Source organism: Camellia sinensis, chromosome 13, assembly GCF_055761805.1.
Source record: "Camellia sinensis isolate YWXY chromosome 13, ASM5576180v1, whole genome shotgun sequence".
Classification (NCBI taxonomy): domain Eukaryota; kingdom Viridiplantae; phylum Streptophyta; class Magnoliopsida; order Ericales; family Theaceae; genus Camellia; species Camellia sinensis.
In genome coordinates this window covers 82,468,427-82,492,724 of record NC_138973.1, presented here as the reverse complement: position 1 = coordinate 82,492,724, position 24,298 = coordinate 82,468,427, and the positions used below count along the sequence as shown (strand labels likewise).

The window sequence follows — 24,298 nt, the reverse complement described above, 5'->3', positions numbered from 1 at the left end:
ATATTGTTCAAATTTAATATATTTATCATTCGAGCTGATTTTAGACAAAATTCGATCGAGTAGATTACAAATCCTTAATTTTATATATTGTTTTATAGTGCATGTTTGTTTTATCAAGTTTAAATCTAGTTAAAAAAAATTAACAAGTATCAAAATATATTTAATTTGATCTTATTTACATAATGAGCCACTCACAATTGCTTAATTCATTTTACGACCCTAACTTCAAGCCTTAAAGTTGGGTGAAAAAAAAGAAATAAAATAATAAACAACGAATAAACGAGAAGAATGTGAGGTTTAAACTGAAATTATACCAGCACAATTGGTTGAAGCCAGCAATGGCAAGAAATCAGAGGTTCAACAATTAAGGGTAAAACTATCAAGGTGTCGGTGTGATATAGAATTAAGCAACCACGTAATATAGAAAGAATATCATAAGAATATAATAATTAGTAAGAGCAATTTGTGGCCCAGTAGTTTAATTTTTTATATTTATCGAGTCAATTAGTAATTCTAAAGGTGGCTCAACTATTAAGTGTTACGACGACGATTTGAAAAGTTGAAAGTTTTAATTTTTCAAAGACTTAACCCTAATTTGACTTAAGAATTAAATAAGTTTTAAAATATGTTCGAGTTTAATTTATTTACGTAATAAGTTAATTTCAAATGAATTTTTAATAAATCGAGCTTGACTAAAGCTTTTAACAGCCGAATACAGATCAAGCGTCAATAGTATAGTTTTTTTTTATACGTATCAAGCAGTCATTTATTCAAATTTAACTTAAAAAATTAATAAATTTTAAAATGTACAAACTTGACTTGCTTACAAAATAAATCAATCTCAAACGATCTTTTAATAAGCCATCAATTTATTTTACAACTCTACCAATAGTTGTAAATTTTAAACACCACATGAATTTGCTCTAAAAATATTGAATAATTTCTCGTCTATAAGCCGCATGCAAAATAATAACCAAAATCAAGAGGATAAATGACACTTGATGCTAATCTCTCTTTTTGATCCCTTAATGTTTTTTATAACAATCAACCCTTCAGAGTATCGCCATCAAACTAGTTATTTTCATATTTTAACTAACATTGCAAGTAATCACTAAGACCAAGTTTGACATACACAAAATAATTCATCTTTTTATCTTTTTTTCATCACATCACCTCTCTACTTTTTTATACATCTTTTCGTAAAAAGACAAAAAACACACTTATTTAGATCATCCCAAATAACCCTTAAATTTTACCTCAATCAAACTAGTTATCAAGTTAGTCATTTTAATTTTGATGATTTGACTCAACAAATGTAATCGGTGTTTTCACCTAGCCAAATATTAAAAAAAAATATTATTTCTCATATTTTAAAATTATTTGTGTATAAGTTTATAAAAAATAATTCTAAATTAAAATAAATAAAAATACTATTTTAATAATATAGAAAAAGAATAGAGAGCTTGTTGGACAAGGAGGATCCTGTCCCGTCCTGATTTTGGACTGAAGGGTGCTGTTTGGGCCCATGGAGCCTGTTACGACCCCATATCAATAATCTGAACCGTTTATTTTGTCAGGCACTTCACATATTTTATTCACAAAAAAAATAAATAAATAAATTAAATCGATCCAATAATTGTAACTTATTCAATTTTTCACAAAAAAACATAATAATAATAACCAACTTGCTTGGTTTCAATTTTCTAAAAACACTTTTTAGAAAATTATACTTTCTTATTTTTCGTGTTTTTTTGTTTTTACTGAATTTTTTTAATATTTTAAGTAATTTTTTTACTTTTTAGACACACCCAACATAAATATACTTAAAAAGTAAAAAAATTGTAAAAAAAATCTTTTAAAAATTCACTAAATACCAAAAATACAAAAAAAAAAAATACAAGAATTCAATATATTTTTTGTATTTCTATGTATTTATTAATTTTTTAAAAATATTTTTTCACAAATTTTATACTTTTTAGATACATCTAAGTGATGTGCGTCAAAAAAATAAAAAAAAAATATGTTTAAAATTTTAAAAATATTCACTAAAAACAAAAAAACATGAAAAATCAAAAAACTCAATTTTCAAAAAGCTTAATCTAAAAAACTCAAACCAAACACACAGAATTGTGTTTTTTTAAATAAATCATACATTGTTTACTAACAAACATAATAAATTAAACAAGTTAATCGATTTAATTTTTTTCATAGATAAAATACACAAAATACCTAACAAAGTGAACGATTTAGATTATCGAAACGAGACTTATAAAGAGCCTCACGGGTCCAAACAATACCTTCTAGTCCAAATTATACTAGAGGGAATCCTCTTCTGTTGGACAATGTATTTAAAAGGTATACAGTCAAAATAGAAAAAATAATTTTTAAGTCAATATAACAAAATTTTAATTAATTTGATAGAGATGCTCTTACGCTTCTACTTTTAGGGAAATGACAATGTCACCCTTTTATTACGTCTCCGTTCAATATGATAACAAAATCTTAATATGTGAGCTTCACATGACGTTTTTAACGATAAACATGAAATTTTGAAATGTTTAGGATAAGTATGGAATTTTGATCAATCATATGACACCCCTTCACTGTTTTCCTCAGTCCTTCCCTCTCTACACTCCTCCCATCTCTATTGCCCTCTCTGCACCACCATAACCTCGATATCCATCACAACCTTAACTTATCAAAACGCCACCACTACCACAACTGTCAGTGACCATTCACTATAGAGCAGGAACCCCCAAAACCCAATCTTAAGCTAACCCAATCTGGTTCAGTCCGTCTAGGATCCAATCCCTACAGGGTTCATCCATTTGTCGCCATTTCATGGATGATAGTGGTTCAATTTGGGTAAGAATGGGTGGTAGCAGTTCGATTTGGGTGATAATGAGAGGTGGTGGTTCGAAAGGGTGACAAGAAAGGGTGACATCAACATTTGACCACTTTCTCAGATGACTTTTTCTATCAAGCAACAAACATAAGGTTCATTGCATTTCAATTAGATACTGAAAGAAAAATTATACTCTTGATGAAATCTCCCCTAGAGCAAATCTAACACAAAAATACTTGCGCTATACACATGGTAGATTTGCACCTCATGAAAAATTTGAAATTGCAAAAGAAAAAAAAAAATCCAGTCCCATTGACTTCAGATTTCCCCATAAACAAAAACCCAACAAAAAAGTGACATTGACATTTGACCAAAAGAGGATTTGACTGTTGCAATTAAAAATGTGGGACCAAATTGAAATTGAAATTTAATGCAAAGTGCCATTTATCTTTTAAAAATTTCCCATCTCTTATCAATCTTGAATCAACAAAATTTTCTTCAACATATAAAAAAAGATTTTTTTTTATTTTTTTATTTATAGAATACAAAACAAATTTTTTCTTAATATATTTTGGCAGCAGTTTCAATGAAAGAAATAAAAAGAGAAAAAAAAATCCAACTTTTAAAAGAAGAAGTTTGCCCCCAAATTATATTCAAGCACACCTCACCCACAAACAAGTTGAAACTTGTTCAACTTGATTAAGTGGTGGTGGTGACTGGTGTCCATTTCCTTTCACAATCTCATATTATAAAAGGGTTTTGATTTCTATTTAAAGAACATACCAAACTGTTGCAGATACCCCTCCATCCATCCAGGATAGGACGTTGAACAATATTTGCCATATCCCCCTGCAAACAATGTAACATCTTTAGAAGGCACATCAACATCTAACATTAATAACTAATGAAGAATACAGAATAAAAGGAGCAATTTTGAAACAAGTACCTGCAATACTCAAGGGAAGACGGGGAACAAAAATAGGCAGTAGACAACTTGCAGTATAAATTTTTTCTTATAAGGCTTATATTTCACAAAGCAAAAGGACAGTGGCCTTTAGATCCCTATTCCAGGAACCTGAAGGACTGTTGCTCCCATCTTGAAAAAGAAATTCACATATAACAGTTGAAGCACACACAAAACTTTAATATCGAACTGAGATAAAGCAGCAAGCATAGATTAGATGATAGACCACACTATTTCAAATAAGAAAGGCATTTCAAAAACTCATAGAAAATAAATTGTCTCAATGTGTACTTTCAGGAGATTGATGTATCCGACTTAAATTTACTGACCCAGACTCAATTGACTCCGCAATCACTGCCTCACATGCCTCAGTAGACACATCAGAAAAAAGCAAGGAAGCACACTTATTAGCATCATGAAACTTCTGTCCCTCTTTAATAGTGGCAAAACAGTTGCCTTTAGAGTCGCTAGCCCTGTTCACCTCATCAACCTTACCAGGTGAATGGGTATCAGATGTTTCTACATTTTGTGGAGATGAAGATTTGACTTCCACAATATAATCAAGTGTCTCCTGCTTTGGAACCGGATTCAACTCCATTTTCACCTTATTTAAAGCTGCAATTGACCCCTCTGGTTTCTCCAGAGCATCAGCCAGATCAGGTTTATTTATCTTCTCATTGGTAATTGCAGAAGACACTTCCATTTTCACCTTGGTTAAAGCTGGAGCTGCAACTTCTGCTTCTTGCTGACCACAAGCTGGTACCAATTCCCCCAGTTTATCTTCATTTGAACCTGCCACTTCCAGATCCAATGCTGGAGCAGCCTCAAGGTTCTCGACATTGGAAAATGGAAGTTTATCCCCATTTATGGTCCTGGCTTCTTCCCTCAGCTTCTTGTACAGGGACATGGCTTTCTGCAAGTTCAACCATGGAAACATCCTAACCATTACTTTATTCGAATTTGAGTACTAAAAATAAAATTTTATCTTTTATAACATGAAAAATAAAAATTTCACAGCATAAAATATAAATATGAGCACTGCCATACAAACAGAATTATTTCAATACAGAACACAACTATTGCTACCTATATTTTCAAAAATGCAATTGCAATATCATTCTATATTGGAATTCTTGTTAATAAAGCATTTTATCAAAAATAAACACTATCAACATATACATTACCTGCAAAACAGAATCATTGATGGTAGGAAAAAGTAAAGCACTTGAAGTTTTATTAGAAATCTTCACCGTGGCATCTATAGCCTCCTGTCACATCAAAATAAAGAACCTCATTACAACTAGACAACTAACAATGAAGAGAAATGAAAGAAACTTACAAATGTAATCATTTTTACCTCCACAAGTAAAAGCTTGGAATCAGCCTCTTCAGTATTCAAGTTCTGTTTCATACCCATCAAATCAGTGTACTGGCTATACAACTCAGGTTGAGTAAGATCCGGTGAAATGTCAACCATGGAAAGATAAACATGTGAAAGACATGCACCATCCTTTCTGGAAAGGTTGGGTATCTCCTCAGGAATAGTTTTGGGAGCTGCTTTAAGAGTATTCCTTTCAAGAGCATCACTTGACTGATCAATGTCAACACTCTCCACCTGAACACTAGGTTGTTTTTTATCATTCTGAGCTTCCAGACCTGTTTGCTCTGTCCAAACATCATCTGCTGGTCCATGAGCTGAATAACCGTCTTTCTGTGGTGCAGATGGCAGCTCAGTGCTCACACCAATGTTTTGCCCCTTCCAAATGTCTCCTCTTGTCTCCCACAACCGACTACCAGTCAGTCTTCTATGATGGTCCCAATCAAGTCTCCCATAAATGTGAGATTCATCTCCAAAAACAGTATTGTTTGCATCCCATCCATGGATAGGAGGGCAGGACTCATCCACTAGATTCCGCCAACCAAGAGAACGCCCATGGCTAGAAAATCTGTCACCATCAGGGACATGGTACGGAGCCCCAGATTGGTTTAATTCCATTGAAGGTCTAATGCTGAACATTGGAGGAGGAGGAAACTGCTGCATAACAGGATGAAAACCAACAGGAGGCGGACCATGTTGGAAAGGTATGAAGCCATTTGCCACGGGGGAAGGCCAGTTTGGGACCCCTCTCCATGGACTTCCTTGTGCTCTTCCCATGTTGGGATCACCAACCCTCCTATGACGGTTGTTAGACTTGCCTCTATTGTCATCTTCCAAAGAGCCCAAAGCAAGAGGGCTGTCAGGCCCCATCCTGTAGGGGGGTGGAGGTAAAAGGGACCTGGAATTGCTAGACAAATGACCAGTTCTACTAAAAGGTGAAGACTCAGACAAATTGTCTCCATCTGCTTGAGAAATCTCATCTGCTCGAGGTGTCTCCATAGGCAAGTCACGACTTCCTCTGCCTTCCCTACAGGAATAGTCCTTTACATCTTTCGAACCACCACTCCTCTGCCCCAAGTCCTCAATATCAAGACTTCGCCGAACATCAGATCTATTCAAGTGTCTGCGGTCTGCACTCGTTGATGATGGGGATTTATCCACCATTTGCAATGGTGAAGAGCGCTTATCTTCCTTCAGGCGCCTTTCAGCGAAGACCTCACCCAAATGACTGTTATCCTTTTGAAGGCGTGGTTTCTCAATCGACCGAGACTGTGAAGCCTTCTCTGTTACTACAGCATACTCTTTGCTAGTGGTTATACCATGCATAACTCTCTCATCATGCACATAGTCCCTATATTTTGATTCTTCTTGCTTTGAAACCCTGCGAGACAATAACAAAAAAAATTGAAAAATGAAATGATTGTTGGGCAAAATTTAGAGCTAAGATCAATTGGAAGTATGTTCCCATTGGACAAATTTATATTAAATCAGAGCATAGATAAGAGAAAATCACCACAACAAAGTTACTCGTACATCACTTTTTTGCTTACTGATCCAGGCCACCCCTTCCATCCAGAGAAGGTTAGTTCATCCCTATGCTCTTAAATGACACTTTTGAAGTTAAAGCCACTACCCCCCAGACATCTTTCAATACTAGCCTTCCCGACATCATCCAAATCAGCCAATGCCAGTAGCTTAATCGTGTTTGATGATTGTTTATTAAAAATCCATTTGACATAGATGCCTTGAACATTAGAAAAATCTCCCATCCACAAAGCAGAATACAAGTTGCAACAAGGTCACTCATTGACCAAGGATGACAGTCAGGCAATTTACACAAATTATGTAAAAAACTACTTCCACCAAATCAGAAAGCAAAAGGAAATGAAATACAATCACAAGTGTTTTTTCCTGGAAACAATCGTCATATAGTGCCACACAGCCATCATTAACTGCCAGCCTACAAGTTATGACATACATTCCAAACAGGATCAGACTGAATCCAGTCATATGGGAGTGCCAGACAGTGAGAAAATACCGAAAGTGCTACTACATGACATTTTAGGTGTTCTTCCTAGTCTCACATATTCTCAATAAACCATTCTCGCAAGTTTCACAGAAAAAATTACCATTTAAGGACTTATTTTCACTTTCTCCACAAAACTCTCATGCAAACCACATGGGGCAGTGACAGTATTTAATAAATAATGTTAACACATTCTAATATCACCAAAGGCTTTCATATAACATTCAAAAAATTTCAAAAATGCAATATTTGATCAAGTGACAAGTTTTACAATAGACTTCCCAATGTATAACATTATTAGGTATACCAATTTATTTTTAAAAAGTTCAATATGTTCAAGTAACAATACATTCATCTACAAGCTATCCTTCAATTTCACACTATTAATCCATTTAAAATCATCCAAAAAGGATAACTTCCGAAAAATATAGGATTATATGCCTCAACTTTTCAAACCATTCTGGTGCATCCCAACATAGAAACAACAAATGAAATGAGACAGAGGGAGTATTTATTGCAAGAAACTCTCTAGTAAGAGATCTTCACCATCGCATAATGTTTCCTGCTATCAGCTACCATCTCCATTTTCCAAACCAGTAAATTTTGGTAACACTAGAAAACGAGCAAGTGTCTGATACCAATACAAAGTATCCACAGCAGATTCTATATTGTGTTTGGTTATTGTTCGCCGGTCTTATTCAAACTGGCAGTACATTCATTACCAACCTCTATGTAAGAAAATTGACAAGATGTCAATGCCCAGCATATGAAACTAGTTGGCCAGCAGTGTTTCGTTCCACCAGGAGAGGAGAGGAGAAGTAGTGATCATAATAAAACATATCATTACCTTCTTTCTTTCTTTTTTTTAAGATTTAAAAAATACTAGAATACAAGTACCACTTATACCACATATTAAACAGCATCTGGTACAAAATTGAACTGATAACAAATACACCTTGATTCTGTTAAGAAATAATTGATAAACAAAAATACCTGTAATGATCTTTTGCAGCATGGGAATTAGAGCTGGGGGAACTCCTCCGTCTGCTATGGATTGGAGTGATTTCCACATCAGCATTGCGTGAGTTAGACCTTCCTTTATCACTAACCGATTCTACTCTAGCACTGCTCATATATTTCTTTTCTGCGGCTGAATGTTGCTCTTTGGTACTCAGGGATCTCATATCACCATCGTCCTCTTTATCACTGGTTCTTCTCCTTCCTTTATCATTTTGGTTTATGGTACTCCTATCATCAAAAATTGGACTACCATCACGATTATTTGATTTCCTGTGATGTTTTGTAGCATTACTTTCATCCCTCAAACGCTTGATATCAGACTTATCACTCGTGTGATCTCTTGAGGACTGTTTATCCCGGTACTTAACATCCCGGAGCCTCTTATCTTTGTCATTATCATCTCTTTGTTTACCCTCCCTGTGGCCATATTCCAGATTCCGATCATCCCTGTGTCTATCATCTCTGTCCCCATCTTCACGGTGCTTGTCACCCCTGTGTCTATAATCTCTATCGCCATCTTCATGAAACTTATCGTCCCTATGTCTAGTATCTCTGTCACCATCTTCTAGGTACTTATCATCTCTGTGTCTATTATCTCTGTCACCATCTTCACGGTACTTATCATCCCTCCGTCTATTATCTCTATCACCATCTTCACGGTACTTATCATCCTTGTGCCTACTATCTCTCTCACCATCTTCACGGTATTTATTGTCCCTGTGTCTGTTATCTCTGTCACCATCTTCCCGATACTTAACATCCCTGTGTCTGCTATCTCTCTCACCATCTTCCTGGTACTTATCATCCCCGTGTCTGTTATCCCTATCACCATCTTCACGGTGCTTATCTCCATACCTTCCATCCTTATGCTTCTCTTCCTTGTACCTTACATCCTTGGCATGCTCACCCCTCAATGATAGTCGTCTATCTTCACTTTCTTTTGTTTTATCTTGATATTTTTCCTTATCACTAGAGCCATCTCTCCTCTTCCTTATCCGTTTATCAAGTTCCTTCTCTAACTCATGATTTCGTACCTCATCTTGCATAGACAACTCTGATAAAATGAACAAAAGAAGATAAGACTAATCAATGAGAGTAAAGCTGGAAGCATAGACAACTCTGACAAAATGAACAAAAGAAGATAAGACTGATCAATGAGAGTAAAACTGAAATCCAGCAAAAGAAAAAGACAACCAGAATAGCAACATCTTCTAATTTTAAACCAAAAAATAATAAAATCATCATAAATTTTAGAGCCAAAGATCTTGCAGAAGTCATATTTGTAACACAACAGCACAATACGGTGCACACATTAAATCTGTCAGCTCACATGTTTAAGAATTGTCAAACTCGAGAAAGTAGGTGACTGGAAGGATGTATCAAGACCAGAAACATTCATTCATCATAATTGAATCAGAAAAGAAGTGATGTAGTGAGTTTAGACTATACTACAGAGTTAAAAGTTGTGCTACCAATGGAATAAAACAAGGATAGAGAGCTACTATAGCTGTACCACCTAATGTACAAATGTAGAGAACCACTGCATCAAGTTAACAGGAAAGCCATCAATTGAGTAGAGCCTCGATCAACACACTAACTCATAAGCTTAACATCAGATGATCTACCAAACATAAATAACTAAATTAGCAATCCCACTCATTATAAAGTGACTTATGACACAATTAAGATAGTGTTCAATGAAAACGAAGAAGAGGAATCCTAAGGTGGATCAATTCTGAAAGCGAAATAAGTATCATTCACAAAAAACCAAAAAAAGAAAAAAAGAGAAAGAAAGAAAATAAAAAAATAAACGAATAAAAAATGGTTCTTGTAAAATCCTTTAAGAGTAAAGAATGAATCAAGGAGAATAGAAAAGGTAAAACTTGTATTATCAACAAGCACTTAAATGTCAATGTAAACAGTTAAATGCACTCAAGCTTTTTCATACTTTACTTCCTTCTTTATTCATTTAATTAATTGTATTTTGAACTGCATTTTGACTTCCCACTCTAAATCACAACAGCTTGAACCAACTTACTACCAGAAGGTCCTTGATTGGTTACTATAAACTCCCCTCAATTGGAAATGCGGTTGTTTTTATTGAAAGGTAAGCTTTTTTTTCCTAGTAAATGGTCTTCCTCTTAGCTGTAGTCTTTGCAATCTCCTCGGTCATTTGGTTGGAAAGGAATGGGCGTATCTTCGAAGGAAGAACTCGGGATATAGATTATTTATGGGATAGAGTGAGATATTTGGCGTCTTTTTGGGCCTCGGTGAGTTCTGTGTTCCGAGGAATTTCTCTTTTTTTTATTGCTTCAGATTGGATGTCAGTTTGTTTTGTATAGTTGTAGCTGTTTGTTTTTTTGTCTTTTGATTTGGTTTTCTTTTTGGTTGTCTTATTCTCTCTTCTTTCTTGTTGAGGATGCCTTATCCTCTCTTCTTTTTGGCCATGAGCCTTAATAAAATTTATCTTTTCTGTTGCTGATAAAAAAAAAATGGTCTTCCTCTTAGCACCAACAAATCATCAATCCATACAATACAACTATATTAGCCCATAAACTCCGTCACCTATTTTAGTTTGATTCTTCAATTTCATAACACTTGGCAAAATTGTGACAGAAAAATAAGTGTAGATACCAGGTAAAATAGTTTTAAACAAATAAAACTTACATAAAATGGAAAGGCTACCATATGCAAAGCAACACACATATTGCTGATGTTCACACTCTAGCATCATATATTGCACTGCACAAAACATTACTAACGTTGTATTTGATTGGGGGATTTGTGAAGGAATTTGAAAAAGAAAAGGGAAACGGTATGTGAAACTAGGTGAAATGCAGATATATTTTATTCATATTTCACCTACCTTTTTCCTTTCCTTTTCCAAATCATTTCCCAAATCATTTCCCAAATCTCTCAACAAAACACAGCAAGGAAAATGTTTTGTAGTATCATAAAACAAATTAACATTCCTCAAATGACATGGTTTATCCCTTAGCACATACATACTGAAGGTCACAGGAGTATTCTGTTCACAAATTTCTGTAACCAAAGAAACAATATTACAGCTTACCCTTAATAGATACCTCAGCCCGATAGTTCTACAAATATTCACTAGCAAACTTAACAAACAAAAGAAAATTAAACATACCTAAAATCCCACACCCCAAATGTAGATAACCAACCTTCAACTGCATGTATCAGTTGAAAATTTAATAACTGACAAGTATCTTTACCAAGCTGAAAATATCTATATATGTACATACAATTTCCCTCTCTGTATTAGTGTGTAGTAAAGATTAAATCATGCTGCATACTTCTAAGCATATCTTCACACAAACTCACAAGGTACTATTGTTGACTTCCTCATTGACTTGTTACATTTAAAAGCAAACACAGGTCTTAATCTCAGCAATTTCCAAATCAAAGAACATGCAGAGCAATCCCATTGCTATATTTTCTTTCTGTCAACAGGCTATTTACAATCTCAATTATGCATGATTATAGATTTTTTCTTTATATAGTGAAAAATTGAACAAACAAAACAACACCAACAACACCACCATCAATCCAAATCATCAATCGACTAAAAACACAACAATTGGTTACCTTACCCGTATTTTCTCTACCACGTTTGCCTTGTCGCTCTTCACCATCGACAGTTACCTCTGTTTCATGAATCTTCTTCTCCAACACACGTTCCTTTTCCTTTGAATCCTTATCTTTTCGCCCCAAATCTTTTTCAGACTTCCGCTTCGACTCAACTTTGCTGCTACTCTTACTCTCCTCTTTCTCTCCCACTAAACCCACGCTCTCCTCTTTCTTCTCACCACCACCACCACCACCACCACCATCGTGCTTTCTACTACTTTTACTCTTCGAATCAACCAAAGCTTTCGACTTTGAAGTCTTATCCCCGTCGATCGTTGAACTTTCCACTTTCATCTCATCCCCACAACTATTCCACCTATCCAAATCGGCCTTCTCTTTCCGACGCTTCGAACCGACATAATCTTCCGAAGCATCACCATTAGCGTGACCAGACAGATCTTTACGCTTCTCGCTCGAGACCGAATCCCTACAAACCCTAACTGAACCTTCCTCTTTGCCGTTCCGTTCCTTCATCGTCACATCCGATTCCGAGTGCTCTCGAGCGTCCCTGGAACTGTGTTTGCTCTGTTTGTGAGATTTGTGGCGTGAACTCCGTGTCATAACTGTGAAATAGCAGGAATAGAACGAACCAAAAAACGATAATTCAAAACCCTAGTTCTTCAAGCTCGCCTCCCAAACAAGAATAATCATGAAATGAATGTAAATGGTGGAATAAAGCACCGGAATCTGAGAATTCAGGCCGATTAAGTGACCGGAAATATGAGGGCTCCGATAGATCGGTGGATTGCGGCTAGATCGGGAACGACTAATGTTGCTAGTGCGGTTGACCCTAGACAGAGGAGAGAGAGAGAGAGAGAGAGAGAGCCAGCGAGAAGGGAAGCGAAGCGACCCCTTGCCTTGCGCCTGTTTGGTAAAACTTAAAATCAACTTATTTCAGTTTTTGACTTAGGCCTTGTTTGACAATAGACCAGTTTAGTTAAAAAGTCAAAAAATTATTAAAAAATTTAAAAAATTAACAATTCATATAAAAAAGTCAAATATTCTTTTTTCTCTCTACTTTTTGCACATCTTTTTATAAAAAATCAAAAAGTCATCTCAAACATACTAATTTTTTTAACTCATATTTTGGTCTAGTCAAAAAATTACTAAATTAGTCTGTTCCCAAACGAGATCTTAATTTAAGCTATTTGGTTACGCTTGGTACAACTTAATTGATTAAATTATAGCTTTTTCAAAGCTATTTTCAGCTCATTTACGAAGTTGCTCGGAGCATGCTTATGGACTTATAGCTCAAGCGCATAGCTGTTCATGGGTCATGAAATGACTAAAATGTCCCTCCAAAATTTCAACAATTACAGAAGTGCCACTATATAAACCCTCTTGTTGCCCTAGCCCGCTCCTCTCCTCGCTCCTCTTCTCATTTCCTCTCTTGGCGACACTGAAGACGATCTTCCACAACAGCCGAGTGAGCTCCTCCACATCTCCAACACAGCCAATCGAACTCCTCAACATCTCCAAGATCAGTTGATCGAACTCCTTTCGCCCTTGTTTCCGTTGATCTGCACCAAAAAGGTAAGAGTTCATGCCTTTTTGTTTGTGATATATAATCTATCTTCTATCTATCTATCTATTTATCTTCTATATCTATCTATCTATCTATCTATCTATCTATCTATATTATTATAAAGTGAACACCTTCTTATGTTGTCCTGAAACTTTGTTTCTTATGTTGCCACGTGTCCACTTTTTTTATTTAAAATTTAAAAAAAAATAAATTAGATAGATGAGTGGAGGGGACTTGAACCTTAAACTTATATCAAATGAATAAGACTCTTATTACTTGTCTAGCACACAATATATAATAAATTTTTTATTTTATTTTTATTTATTTGAATAGCACACGCATCGCGTGTGGAAACCGCTAATATATATATATATATATGTATACACACATCGAGTTAGGGTTTACAGACAGAAACCAAATCACACTCCATTCCTCTCTTCGCTTTCTTCTTCTTCTTCTCCGATTTACATAATCTTCAGTGCATCTATTGGTTAATTAATAATTATAATCTTCAGTGCATCTATTGGGATGATTGAACTTAAGATTGATAGTTTGCATGTGTCAATTCATTTAATTAGCAATAGTTTGATCTAGTGGGTTTATTAATAATTATTAATATAAAAGTATTGATCTATTCCCCTGTGGAATCTTTTGTTCCAGAATGAAAATCAAAGATGTTACATGTTGGTTGTAATTCTTAAAACAAAATTTAAATCTCACATATTGAGACGGAAAAAAGGGAAAAACAAAAAGAATTTTTTGGGCATCTTACCTAGAATTCCTTAAGTTTCATCTCATAAAGTTTTTCACTTTCTCTCAAATTCTTACAGCATTATGTATTTAAAAGATTAATGCTGGACTACTACTTTTAAGAGTAAATTGCAATAAAAAAAAACTGTCAAGACTGCTCTAGAACTAGAGTTTGTAATATAATTGTACCTCACAACTTGCCTAACAATCCAGAAATCACAAAATTAATTATTTTTTGATATACCAGAAATAAAAATAAAAATAAAAATATCATTAATGGTACAAACATAAGAAAGCATAAGTAAAACTATACTAATAATATTTTAGCTTTAAATTGCTGTAAAATTGAAATTGATCCAAAACTGATTATGCAACAAAACCTCTGTTATGCCCATAAATAATTTCAATCTGTCTCCTTTTGGTTCCCATTCTTTGCATCAGGTTTTTTCTGCATGAGTTGTTGATTATAATCTGGTTTTATGATCACTTGGCTAATTCGAGAAGACTATGTGACACATACAAGATGGTTATAATAAAAATGAAATTACAAAACACATTAAAGGTTAATTTTCTTTATTTTTTATTGTTATCTTCAGTGAACTTTATTAAAATTTGGTGTATTTTTGTTTAATTTTTATTTTTAAGACATTCTAATCTAGAAGGATCTAAAATTAAACAATATCAAAAGAAATTTAAAAATTCATAAATAAGTCATTTAACCATAACTAAAGTAACAAATTTGATCTCTCCAACAATTACAAATTTGAAGAAATTCATATTGTGGCTCCAAACCCTCTCCATTTATATACACGATGAATCTTATATTTACACATGACATATGTTTGTTGGATTCCCAGAATGAAATGGTATTGGTCACTGATTCAATGAAATGGTCACTTCAAATTGGTGTACCAACAAATGGGTGCAAACAAATTATCATTATGTTAGAAACATTTTATTCAATCAATACTTGGTAGGTGCAATGTATTTACAATTAGCTTCCCAATGAGGATTTGGATTCAATTTTTAGATTCATTTATGGGTTTCATTTTAGATTCATTTATTCAGTATCTCTTTTGGTATCAATCATGCTGTTGAATTTTTTTTACTTCTCTTATTTGACCCAGTGCCGTGCAGTAATTCTCATTAAAAAGTTGTTTATGTTTGAATTCAGTAAAGAATTCAATCACAACACGAGAATAAGATGATAAGCTTTATTCGCATAGAGGATTAATGATGGAACATTTTTGATCCACCTAAATGCTAAAATGTTTAAATGTATCTTGAGTTCAAAATCGTGATGTTTAGAAGCAAACTTCAATTGTTCTGTGTACTATTTAATCCACCTGCAATGCTAAAATGGGTCAAATAGTCATATTCATCTCTAACGGCCAACTTTTTAAAGAGAACTCAATACATTATGTCCATTCTTTCTAAATTATTTCTGAAGATATTGAGATCTTGACTACTTGTGCTTGGGAATTCCTGTATATCAGTTAGATGATTTTTATTAGTCTGGAAATTCAACCTTGATGTTTGAGTGTTCAAACGGTCCTGATCAGTTTGGTACACATTTGCATTTAAGGAATAATTGGGATCTAGAAAGTGTTTATGCAAAATACTCAATCCTGTATGCATGCTTGTGTTAAGCTCTGAGTATGAACTATAAAGAATGGATTTTATGTAAATCACTCAAGTTGAATATGTTTGTTTTTGTGAGTACATGGCAGTGTCAAGTCATATTGAGGTTTCCTATGTATTCTTTTGTTATCATGACAAGAGTAAGAAAGTGAGCATATGGAATTTATCTCTAAAAGTTTTTCATTTTCTTTGAAGTGTATTTATATCTTGTGTATTTCTCCTTCGCAGAACGGCCTGGACACAAAGGTGGAGAAGTCAAGGAAGCAATTGAAGGAAAGGAAGAACAGGACCAAGAAGATTCGTGGTGTAAAGAAGGTAAGGAAATTGCTTATCTTGGCCTCTGGGTACACCTACACTGGTCAATCTCTCTTTCTCTCTCATTGTTACACAATGTGCAGACCAAGGCTGGAGATGCTGCAAAGGCTGGGAAGAAGGAATGAGATGTTGTGGATTTTGTGGTTATTGCATGCCGGAAGCAAAAGCGAAGAATGGTCTTACGCAGCAGCTTTCTTCATATAGTTATTCTGTTATTTTTGAATTTTGGTTCAGTTTTCTTGCTGCTTAATTAAAACTTTGGCATGTATGAATCTCTTTCAATCAATTTTACTACTAAGAAATTTTGTTCCTACCGGAATTCAGTCTAATTCTATGTATTACAATCATGTTGTACATCTTTTGAGGTCTGAAGTTAAATGGGGCCTTTTATGTTGGCAATCTGCATTACTATTAAAGCCATATTTGGAGGAGCTGCAAACCTGCACGTTTGAAAAAACTGGCTAATGGTGTATTGTTGTCCTTGACATGAAGCATTTTTCATCTAAAGCTAGCCAATGGTGTATCCTTTTTGGAATCTGATGAACACTCTTATCTCGCTTGATATCCTTTTTGCTTCATGATTATTAATATTAATTGATACTAAAAATGAAAATAATAATAATAATAATTAATCCATTAATTGACACTAATAATAATAATTTTACTAATTTTACTAAGAATAATAATAATATGAAAAATAATAATAATAATAATAATAATTGATGGACAATTGATACTAATTTTAATAATTGATGAACAAATTAATAATAATAATAATTGATACTAATTTTAATAATTGATGAGCAATTGATAATTTTTATACTAAAATCACAATTAATGATAATAATAAAGAAAAGAAATACAAATATAAATAATAAAAATGAATATATGAAAATAATATGTAATGAAATCACAACATTAATATAAATTAGAACATGAATATTAATCTTAATGAATTAATAAATCAAAAAAAATTAACAAAGAAAGAAGAGAAGAAAAAAAAATTTAAAAAAAGAAAAGAAAATAAGGTAAAAAAGAAAAGAAAAGAAAATAAAATGAAAAAGAAAAAGAAAAAGATGTATTATAAATGAAATCACAAATTTTATATCTTATAAGGGCAAAAATGACAATTATATAGCAAAAAACTATTTTACAGCTTATTTACCAAACACTACTCTGCTGTTTAAATCCGTAATCCCACAGCTGTACCAAACGGGTTACCAACTTATGTTCACAGCTATAAGTTATAATCTGTTAAGGTATAATCTATAATCACTTTCTCACAACTCTACCAAACGAGGCTAATTTGTTGTTGTGGTCGAAGCTGCGAAATTAAACTTAGGTTTATTTTTATTTTTTTTAAATGAAAAAAAAATTAATAGATAATTGTAAAAAAAAAAAAATTAATTGATTGATGTAGAGATGAGACACTTTGTCAATGGAGTTGAATTTTTAGTTATAATTCTTACAATTGATATACACTAACATATCACTCCTACTATGTACAAAATAAAATAATATATTATTTATTAAAAATATAATAATTATATTTATTTTTTTTATATTTTAACTCTCGTAAATAAAATTTTATATATAAATTTAAGAGTTTTATTTTAAATGTTCATTTACTAATATATAGTATAGATAGATTAAAATTGTTATATTGACAATTAATAATTAAAATTACGTTTTGTTATAAAAAAAAATGACATAGTTCTAATACTTCATTATTTTAGAATAAAAATATATGAATTTTAAAAAATTATCATATTGGTTTTTGAAGGAAAAAATAATTAAAATTTTTTTAAAAACTTAATGAGTAAGAAAGAATCATTGTAACATATAAAACTACTAAAATTACGGTTAAGCCAGCAAATCATTCAAATAAAAAACGGTTTAACTTAATCAGTTAGGTCAAAAGACCAACCAACTTACACAAAAATTAATTAATTAAAACTTTTAAACTTTATTTTATTAAAATTTAAACTGTCACTAAATACGAAAAGCAATCTATTAATTTAAATTTAAAATTGACAAAATATAAATTTAAAATTATAATAATCTATCTCATAATTTATAATATTTAAATACAAATTAAAATTCTCATAATTATCTCATAATTTTTGTATTAAGGAGCAGTAAGAGTGACATTGAAACATGCACAACACTATAATTATCATAATTGTCTCATAATTAATTAATAATTAATTAAAACTTTAGTAATTAATTATTTTAAAATTATCATTTTTATTAATTAATTAATTATAATTATCTCATAATTAGTTAATTAAAACTTTTAAAATTTAAACTATATTAAATTGAAATATGCACAATACTACAATATTAAATAGGATGGGAGTATAAGATTCACTTTATATAAGTAAAATAACTTATCTTTTTTTCTTTATTTTTCTGATGTGGGATTATCAAATAAAAGCTAACCAATGGAGATTTTCTTAATTATTTAAAGCTAAGAAAATCAAGAAAATTAATATGAGATATTGAGGCTTTGTTTGATAGAGCTTTTGAAGTTTAATTATACCTCATAGTTTGAGTGTATTATTTGGTTACAACTTTAGAAAATTAATTCCACACCCACTTTTCAAACATCCACTTTTCAATATTATATGTCACATCACTCAATTCAAACTCTTTTTAAAACTAATAACCAAACAAATTTTCTATACTCAAATCATAATTCTAAAACTCACAAACTCAAAATACAACTCTATTCTTAAATTATAATTTTAAAGCTCTACCAAATGCAACTTGAAACTCTCGTAAGGCTCCTCACTAAAATCGCAGTTAAATCAACGAATTAATCAAACCAAAAATGATTTAGCCTAATCGGCTAAGTCATAATTAATTAATTAAAACTTTTAAAATTTAAACTATATTGAATTAAAATATACACAACATTACAATATTAAACGGGACGGGAGTATAAGATTCATTTTATATGAGTAAAACAATTCTATTTTTTCCCCGTTATTTTCCCGATGTGGGATTATCAAATAAAAACTAGCCAATGAAGATTTTCTTAATTGTTTAAAATTAAGAAAATTAGTATGAGATATTGAGACTCTCATAAGACTCCTCACCAAATAGGATGAGAGTATAAGATTCTCTTTATACGAGTAAAATAACTCATTTTTTTGTTCTTTTTCCAATGTGGGATTATCAAATAAAAGCTACCAATGGAAATTTTTTTAATTGTTTAAAATTAAAAAAATTAGAATGACACTTTGGAGCTCTCACAAGCCTTCTCACTAGAAAGCCCCTTTTCCTCATATAATAAGATAGAAGATAGATAAGGAAAAAAGGGACTTTTAGTTTGAAGCCTTCTAAAAGCTCCAAATTTTCATTCTAATTTTCTTAATTTTAAATAATTACTTTTATTTGATAATCCCACATCAGGAAAAGAAGGGAAGAAAAAAAAAAGTTATTTTACTCATATGAAGAGAATCTTATACTCTCATTCCACTTAGTGAAGAGCTTTGTGAGAGTTTCAATATCTCATATTAATTTTATTGATTTTCTTAATTTTAAACAATTAAGAAAATCTCCATTGCCTAACTTTTAATTAATAATCTCACATCGGGAAAAGAAGAAAAAAATGAATTGTTTAGGTTGAGATAGTTTAAGATGGAAGCTTTTATCATAGTTTAGGTTGATGGTTCATCAAACTGTACGGTGAAAATATGCCTCTCTAATAGGAGGTTAATGCCTCAGACCCCCACTAGGGGTGACCCCCAGGGCCCAGTGGGGTGTGATTGGTCTATTTTTTTTTTTTTTTTGATCCAATGACCAACCCCCACGTGTGTGTGGGGGTGGTCGGGGTGCTTAGAGACTGGGGGTCTCAAGCACAGCTCCTAATAGGAGGCCAACTTATATAATTTAAAGAATAATTAATGTTATTATTATTACAATAAAAGGGTTTCGAAATTTTGAGATCGTCACCCATCTCTCCCAATTGGGTTCATCTTGTTTGCATAACTACAATTACTTATATTTTTAAAACAATATTTTGCTCTAAATGCAATTATGCAAGTTAATTCCACGATTATGATCACATGAATGACAATGTAACAAGGCACATGTCGAAGAGGAAAATAGATTAGTTAATTGACTTTGATTTATTTTTAGTTTTATTAGCAGCATTCTAAAAAAAATTAAAGTTTAATTTACTTTGAGCGAGACTATCATTTATAATCACGTAATTTTATTATATTTAATTTTTAAAAATAAATAATATATATAATTTTATAAATAGATCATATATTTTTATTAAAGATAAATATATTAAAATTACATGAACATGACTTTAGAATGAATTTGATTTTTTTTTAATATGCATATGAGTTTACAAAATAATCGAGTATGATAAATTCATCAACCTAAACTATGTCTCTCTAATTCCCGTTGACTAGATTCTATTTTCCTTTTATTTTACAATCTCACATCAAAAAATGAAAGAAAAAGTGAATTGTTTCACTTACATAAAGTGAATCTTATGCTCCCATTTATATAAGCAAAATGAGATTTTTAGTGAGAAGCCCTATGATCAATATCTCATATTCATTTTCTTGATTTCCTTAATTTTAAACAATTAAGAAAATCTCCATTGGTTAGTTTCCATTTAACTTTTATTTTACAATCCCACATAGTTTTGATTTCAAAAATAATTTTGTGTGAGATTTTGAAACTCTCATAATATTTAACTTTAGGGGCACTTTTTCATAAATCCTTTTTAACATACTTATGTTTTATTTAGTCCACATTATTTTCTTATATTCCAATAAGTCTTATGGGTGACATAGTTATCAAAATACCCCTAATAATATTTAAATTTACAGTTTGAATGTTCATACCGTCAATGTGAATATTTATATCGTCAATGTGAATGTTCACACCGTCAATGTGCATGTTAACATGTCAATATAAATATTCATATTGTCAATGTGAATGTTCACAATATCATTCACACATCAATGAGAATATTTACATTGTAAAATATGAATGTTCACATCACCAAATTGTTAACCGTTCAAAAAATATTTGTATGGGTAGAAATATCTATAAAATACTTTAAATATGAAAATTATGATTTTGTAGAACAAATGTTCAAATAATAGGACTTACTGGAATACAAAAATATCTTATGGACTAATTGGGATACAAACACTTGAAAAATGATTTTATAATAAATCTCCCTTAGCTTTAAAATAATTACAATCTCACATCGAGAAAAGAAAGAAAAAATGAGTTGTTTCATTTATATAAAGTATTACAATCCCACATCACTTATATAAAATGAATCTTATAAAGAGAGTTTTAAGGGAGAAACCTTCTAGAATATCTAAACCATCATTCTAAAATTATTGAATTTTTTCAATTTTAAACAATTAAGAAAATTTTCATTTGCTAGCTTCTATTTACCTTTTATTTTACAATCTCAAATCGGGAAAGAAAAAAGTGAATTGTTTCATTTACATAAAGTGAATGTTATGTTCCAATTTATATAAATTATTGAAAATTTTTAATTTTAAACAATTAAGAAATCTTCGCTGGTTAGCTTCCATTTAACTTTTATTTTACAATCTCACATCAGGAAAAGAAGGAAAAAGTGAATTGCTTCATTTATATATAATGAATCTTATGGTCCCATTTATATAAGCAAAATAAGATTTTTAGTGAGAAACCTTATAATCAATACTAATTTTTGTTTGTTTATTTGTTTGTGTTAAGCACATGTATAATACTCCTAGCATATCACATATGCTGTGTGCAGGTGCAATGCGAATGTGCTATTGTAAACACGTACGGTTTCAATCTACAATCCAATGTGCATATCCATTTAATTTTTATTTTACAATCTCACATCGGGAAAAGAAGGAAAAAGTGAATTATTTCGTTTATATAAAGTGAATCTTATGTTCCAATTTATATAAGCAAAAGAAGATTTTTAGTGAGAAGTCCTATAATCAATACCATTTTTTTTTTATTTTCTTAATTTTAAACAATTAAGGAAATCTCCACGGGTTAACTTCCATTAAACTTTTATTGTACAATCCCACATAGACGTTTTGATTCTAAAAATAATTTTGTATAAGATTTTGAAACTCTCATAATATTTAACTTAAAAATAATTACAATCTCACATTGAGAAAAGAAATAAAAAGTAAGTTGTTTCACTTATATAAAGTGAATCCTATACTCTCATTTAATATTATAGTATTGTGCATGTTTCAGTTTAAGATGATTTAAATTTTAAAATAAAATTTAAAGGTTTTAATTAATTAATTTTGTTGTAAATTGGTTGGTCTTTTGACTTAGCTGATTAGACTGAATCGTTTTCGGTTTGACTGATTCACTGGTTTAATAACGGTTTTAGATATTTTATCAAAATATATTGCTTAAATTTGTTTGATTTGAAATAAATTAAAATTGACTTTATTAAAAATTGAACAACTGGGATTGTTTGATTAGAAATGCACTTTCCGTCCAAACAACTGTTAACTTTTATTTTACAATCCCACATCAGGAAAAGGAGAAAAAAATGAGTTGTTTCACTATATAAACCTTATGCTCCCATTTAATATTATAGTGTTGTGTATGTTTCAGTTTTTAAATTTTGAAATTAAAATAAAATAAGTTTTAATTAATTAATTTTTTTATAAGTTGGTTGGTCCTTTGACCTAGCCGATAGGGTAAACCGTTTTCGGTTTGATTGATTCACTGGTTTAACTGCGATTTTAGCCGTTTTATCAAAATATATTGGTTAAATTTGTTTGATTTGAAATAAATTAAAGATTAATCTAATTAAAAATTAAACGGCTAAGATTGCTTGATTCAAAATAAAATTTTCACCCAAACAATTGTTAACTTTTAAACAATTAAGAAAATTCTCATTGACTAGCTTTCATTTAGCTTTTATTTTATAATCTCACATCGAGAAAAGAAAGAAAAAGTGAATTATTTCACTTACATAAAGTGAATCTTATACTCCCATTCATATAAGGAAAATGAGATTTTTAGTGAGAAGCTTCATGATCAATATCTCATACTATTTTTCTAATTTTTTTAATTTGAAACAATTAAGAAAATTAAAAATTAAACTGCTAAAATTGCTTAATTCGAAATAAACTTTCTATCCACACAATTGTTAACTTTTAAACAATTAAGAAAATTCTCATTGATTGGCTTTCATTTAATTTTTATTTATAATCCCACATCGAGAAAAGAAGGAAAAAGTGAATTGTTTCACTTACATAAAGTAAATCTTATACTCCCATTTATATAAGCAAAATGAGATTTTTAGTGAGAAACTTTATGATCAATATCTCATACTATTTTTTTAATTTTCTTAATTTTAAACAATTAAGAAAATTTTAATTGACTAACTTCTATTTAACTTTTATTTTACATAATATAAAAAAATTAAATATAATAATTATATTTTTATTAAGTAATATATTATTTTATCCAAAGCATTAAACGAGTGATAGTTTTTTTAATTTGAAAGTCACTTGTAAAACGAGCTCTGAAATGTGATTAGTAGTAGGGTGTCATTTATATGCCTTTTGGGTTTTAATATACACTTTTTATACACATAAAAACTAACAATATTCTTAAGGATAGAAAAATATTTTTAAAAAATAATAATAACTTGCTTTGAAAAAATGTGTTTGAAGTTGTAGCTTTTTGCCCAATGATTTTTTGAGATAAGATCAATGGCTTATTTTTTTAAAAAAAGTAATTGATATTTTTCAGAGCAAAAATGTTAGAGGCCACAAAAATTCTACTAAAAATTTTATCAAATGTCTTACATGGGTGTGGGACCCACATGGGACCCACATTGTGTGGATCCCACACCATGTGGGATATTTGATAAAACTTTTGGTAAAATATTTAGAGTCTCTAGCATTACTCATTGTTTACCATTTCTTTTTGAACTCTTGAAGAATTTGCGGATATATTCAATCATAAGATTTTCTTGAGGTAGTTTTACAAAAGTTGCACAAAAATATGTATATTTTCGCATTGTTTCATTTTTACACCCACGATCAATTGGGAAATTGGCACTGTTTAAAAACGAAGATCAAAGCATAGCACTTTGTAATGTCCAAAAGATCAATAGGGTTGACTGTATTAGACTGTGTTCATGGAATTATCAAGGTTAG

At 31.3% G+C, this 24,298-nt stretch overlaps 1 protein-coding gene and 1 long non-coding RNA gene across 5 annotated transcripts; one reads left to right on the top strand and one right to left on the bottom strand.

Annotated features, from left to right (window-relative positions):
* Positions 1-4,042: 4,042 nt before the first annotated feature.
* On the bottom strand, positions 4,043-12,774 carry LOC114285619 (uncharacterized). 4 transcript variants are annotated; one of them, XM_028228676.2, is made up of 5 exons: positions 11,848-12,774; positions 8,207-9,287; positions 5,167-6,568; positions 4,994-5,077; positions 4,043-4,722 (listed from the first exon to the last, which is right to left on the bottom strand). In XM_028228676.2, exons 1-5 carry the CDS (start codon positions 12,443-12,445, stop codon positions 4,090-4,092), a joined length of 3,798 nt encoding a protein of 1,265 aa, XP_028084477.2. In that variant the 5' UTR covers positions 12,446-12,774; the 3' UTR covers positions 4,043-4,089. The 4 variants fall into 4 exon arrangements, with proteins under 4 accessions (XP_028084477.2, XP_028084478.2, XP_028084479.2 ...); XM_028228677.2 differs by having other exon boundaries at positions 11,843-12,757; XM_028228678.2 differs by having other exon boundaries at positions 8,207-9,352; positions 11,848-12,737.
* A 473-nt stretch (positions 12,775-13,247) lies between these two features.
* LOC114285639 (uncharacterized) lies at positions 13,248-16,444 on the top strand. The gene is made up of 3 exons (XR_014349141.1): positions 13,248-13,417; positions 16,029-16,115; positions 16,199-16,444. It is a non-coding gene; the product is annotated as an uncharacterized LOC114285639 (long non-coding RNA).
* The last annotated feature ends 7,854 nt before the right edge of the window (positions 16,445-24,298 follow it).

Bases quoted from the DNA above. Each gene is read 5' to 3' on its own strand.
- LOC114285619 (XM_028228676.2), bottom strand. From the start codon at position 12,445: ATGACACGGAGTTCACGCCACAAATCTCACAAACAGAGCAAACACAGT. The intron at 9,288-11,847 runs GTAAGGTAACCA...TCATTTTATCAG, and splicing joins ACGTGGTAGAGAAAATACGG to AGTTGTCTATGCAAGATGAG. The intron at 6,569-8,206 runs GTATTTTTGTTT...ATTGTCTCGCAG, and splicing joins GCTGCAAAAGATCATTACAG to GGTTTCAAAGCAAGAAGAAT.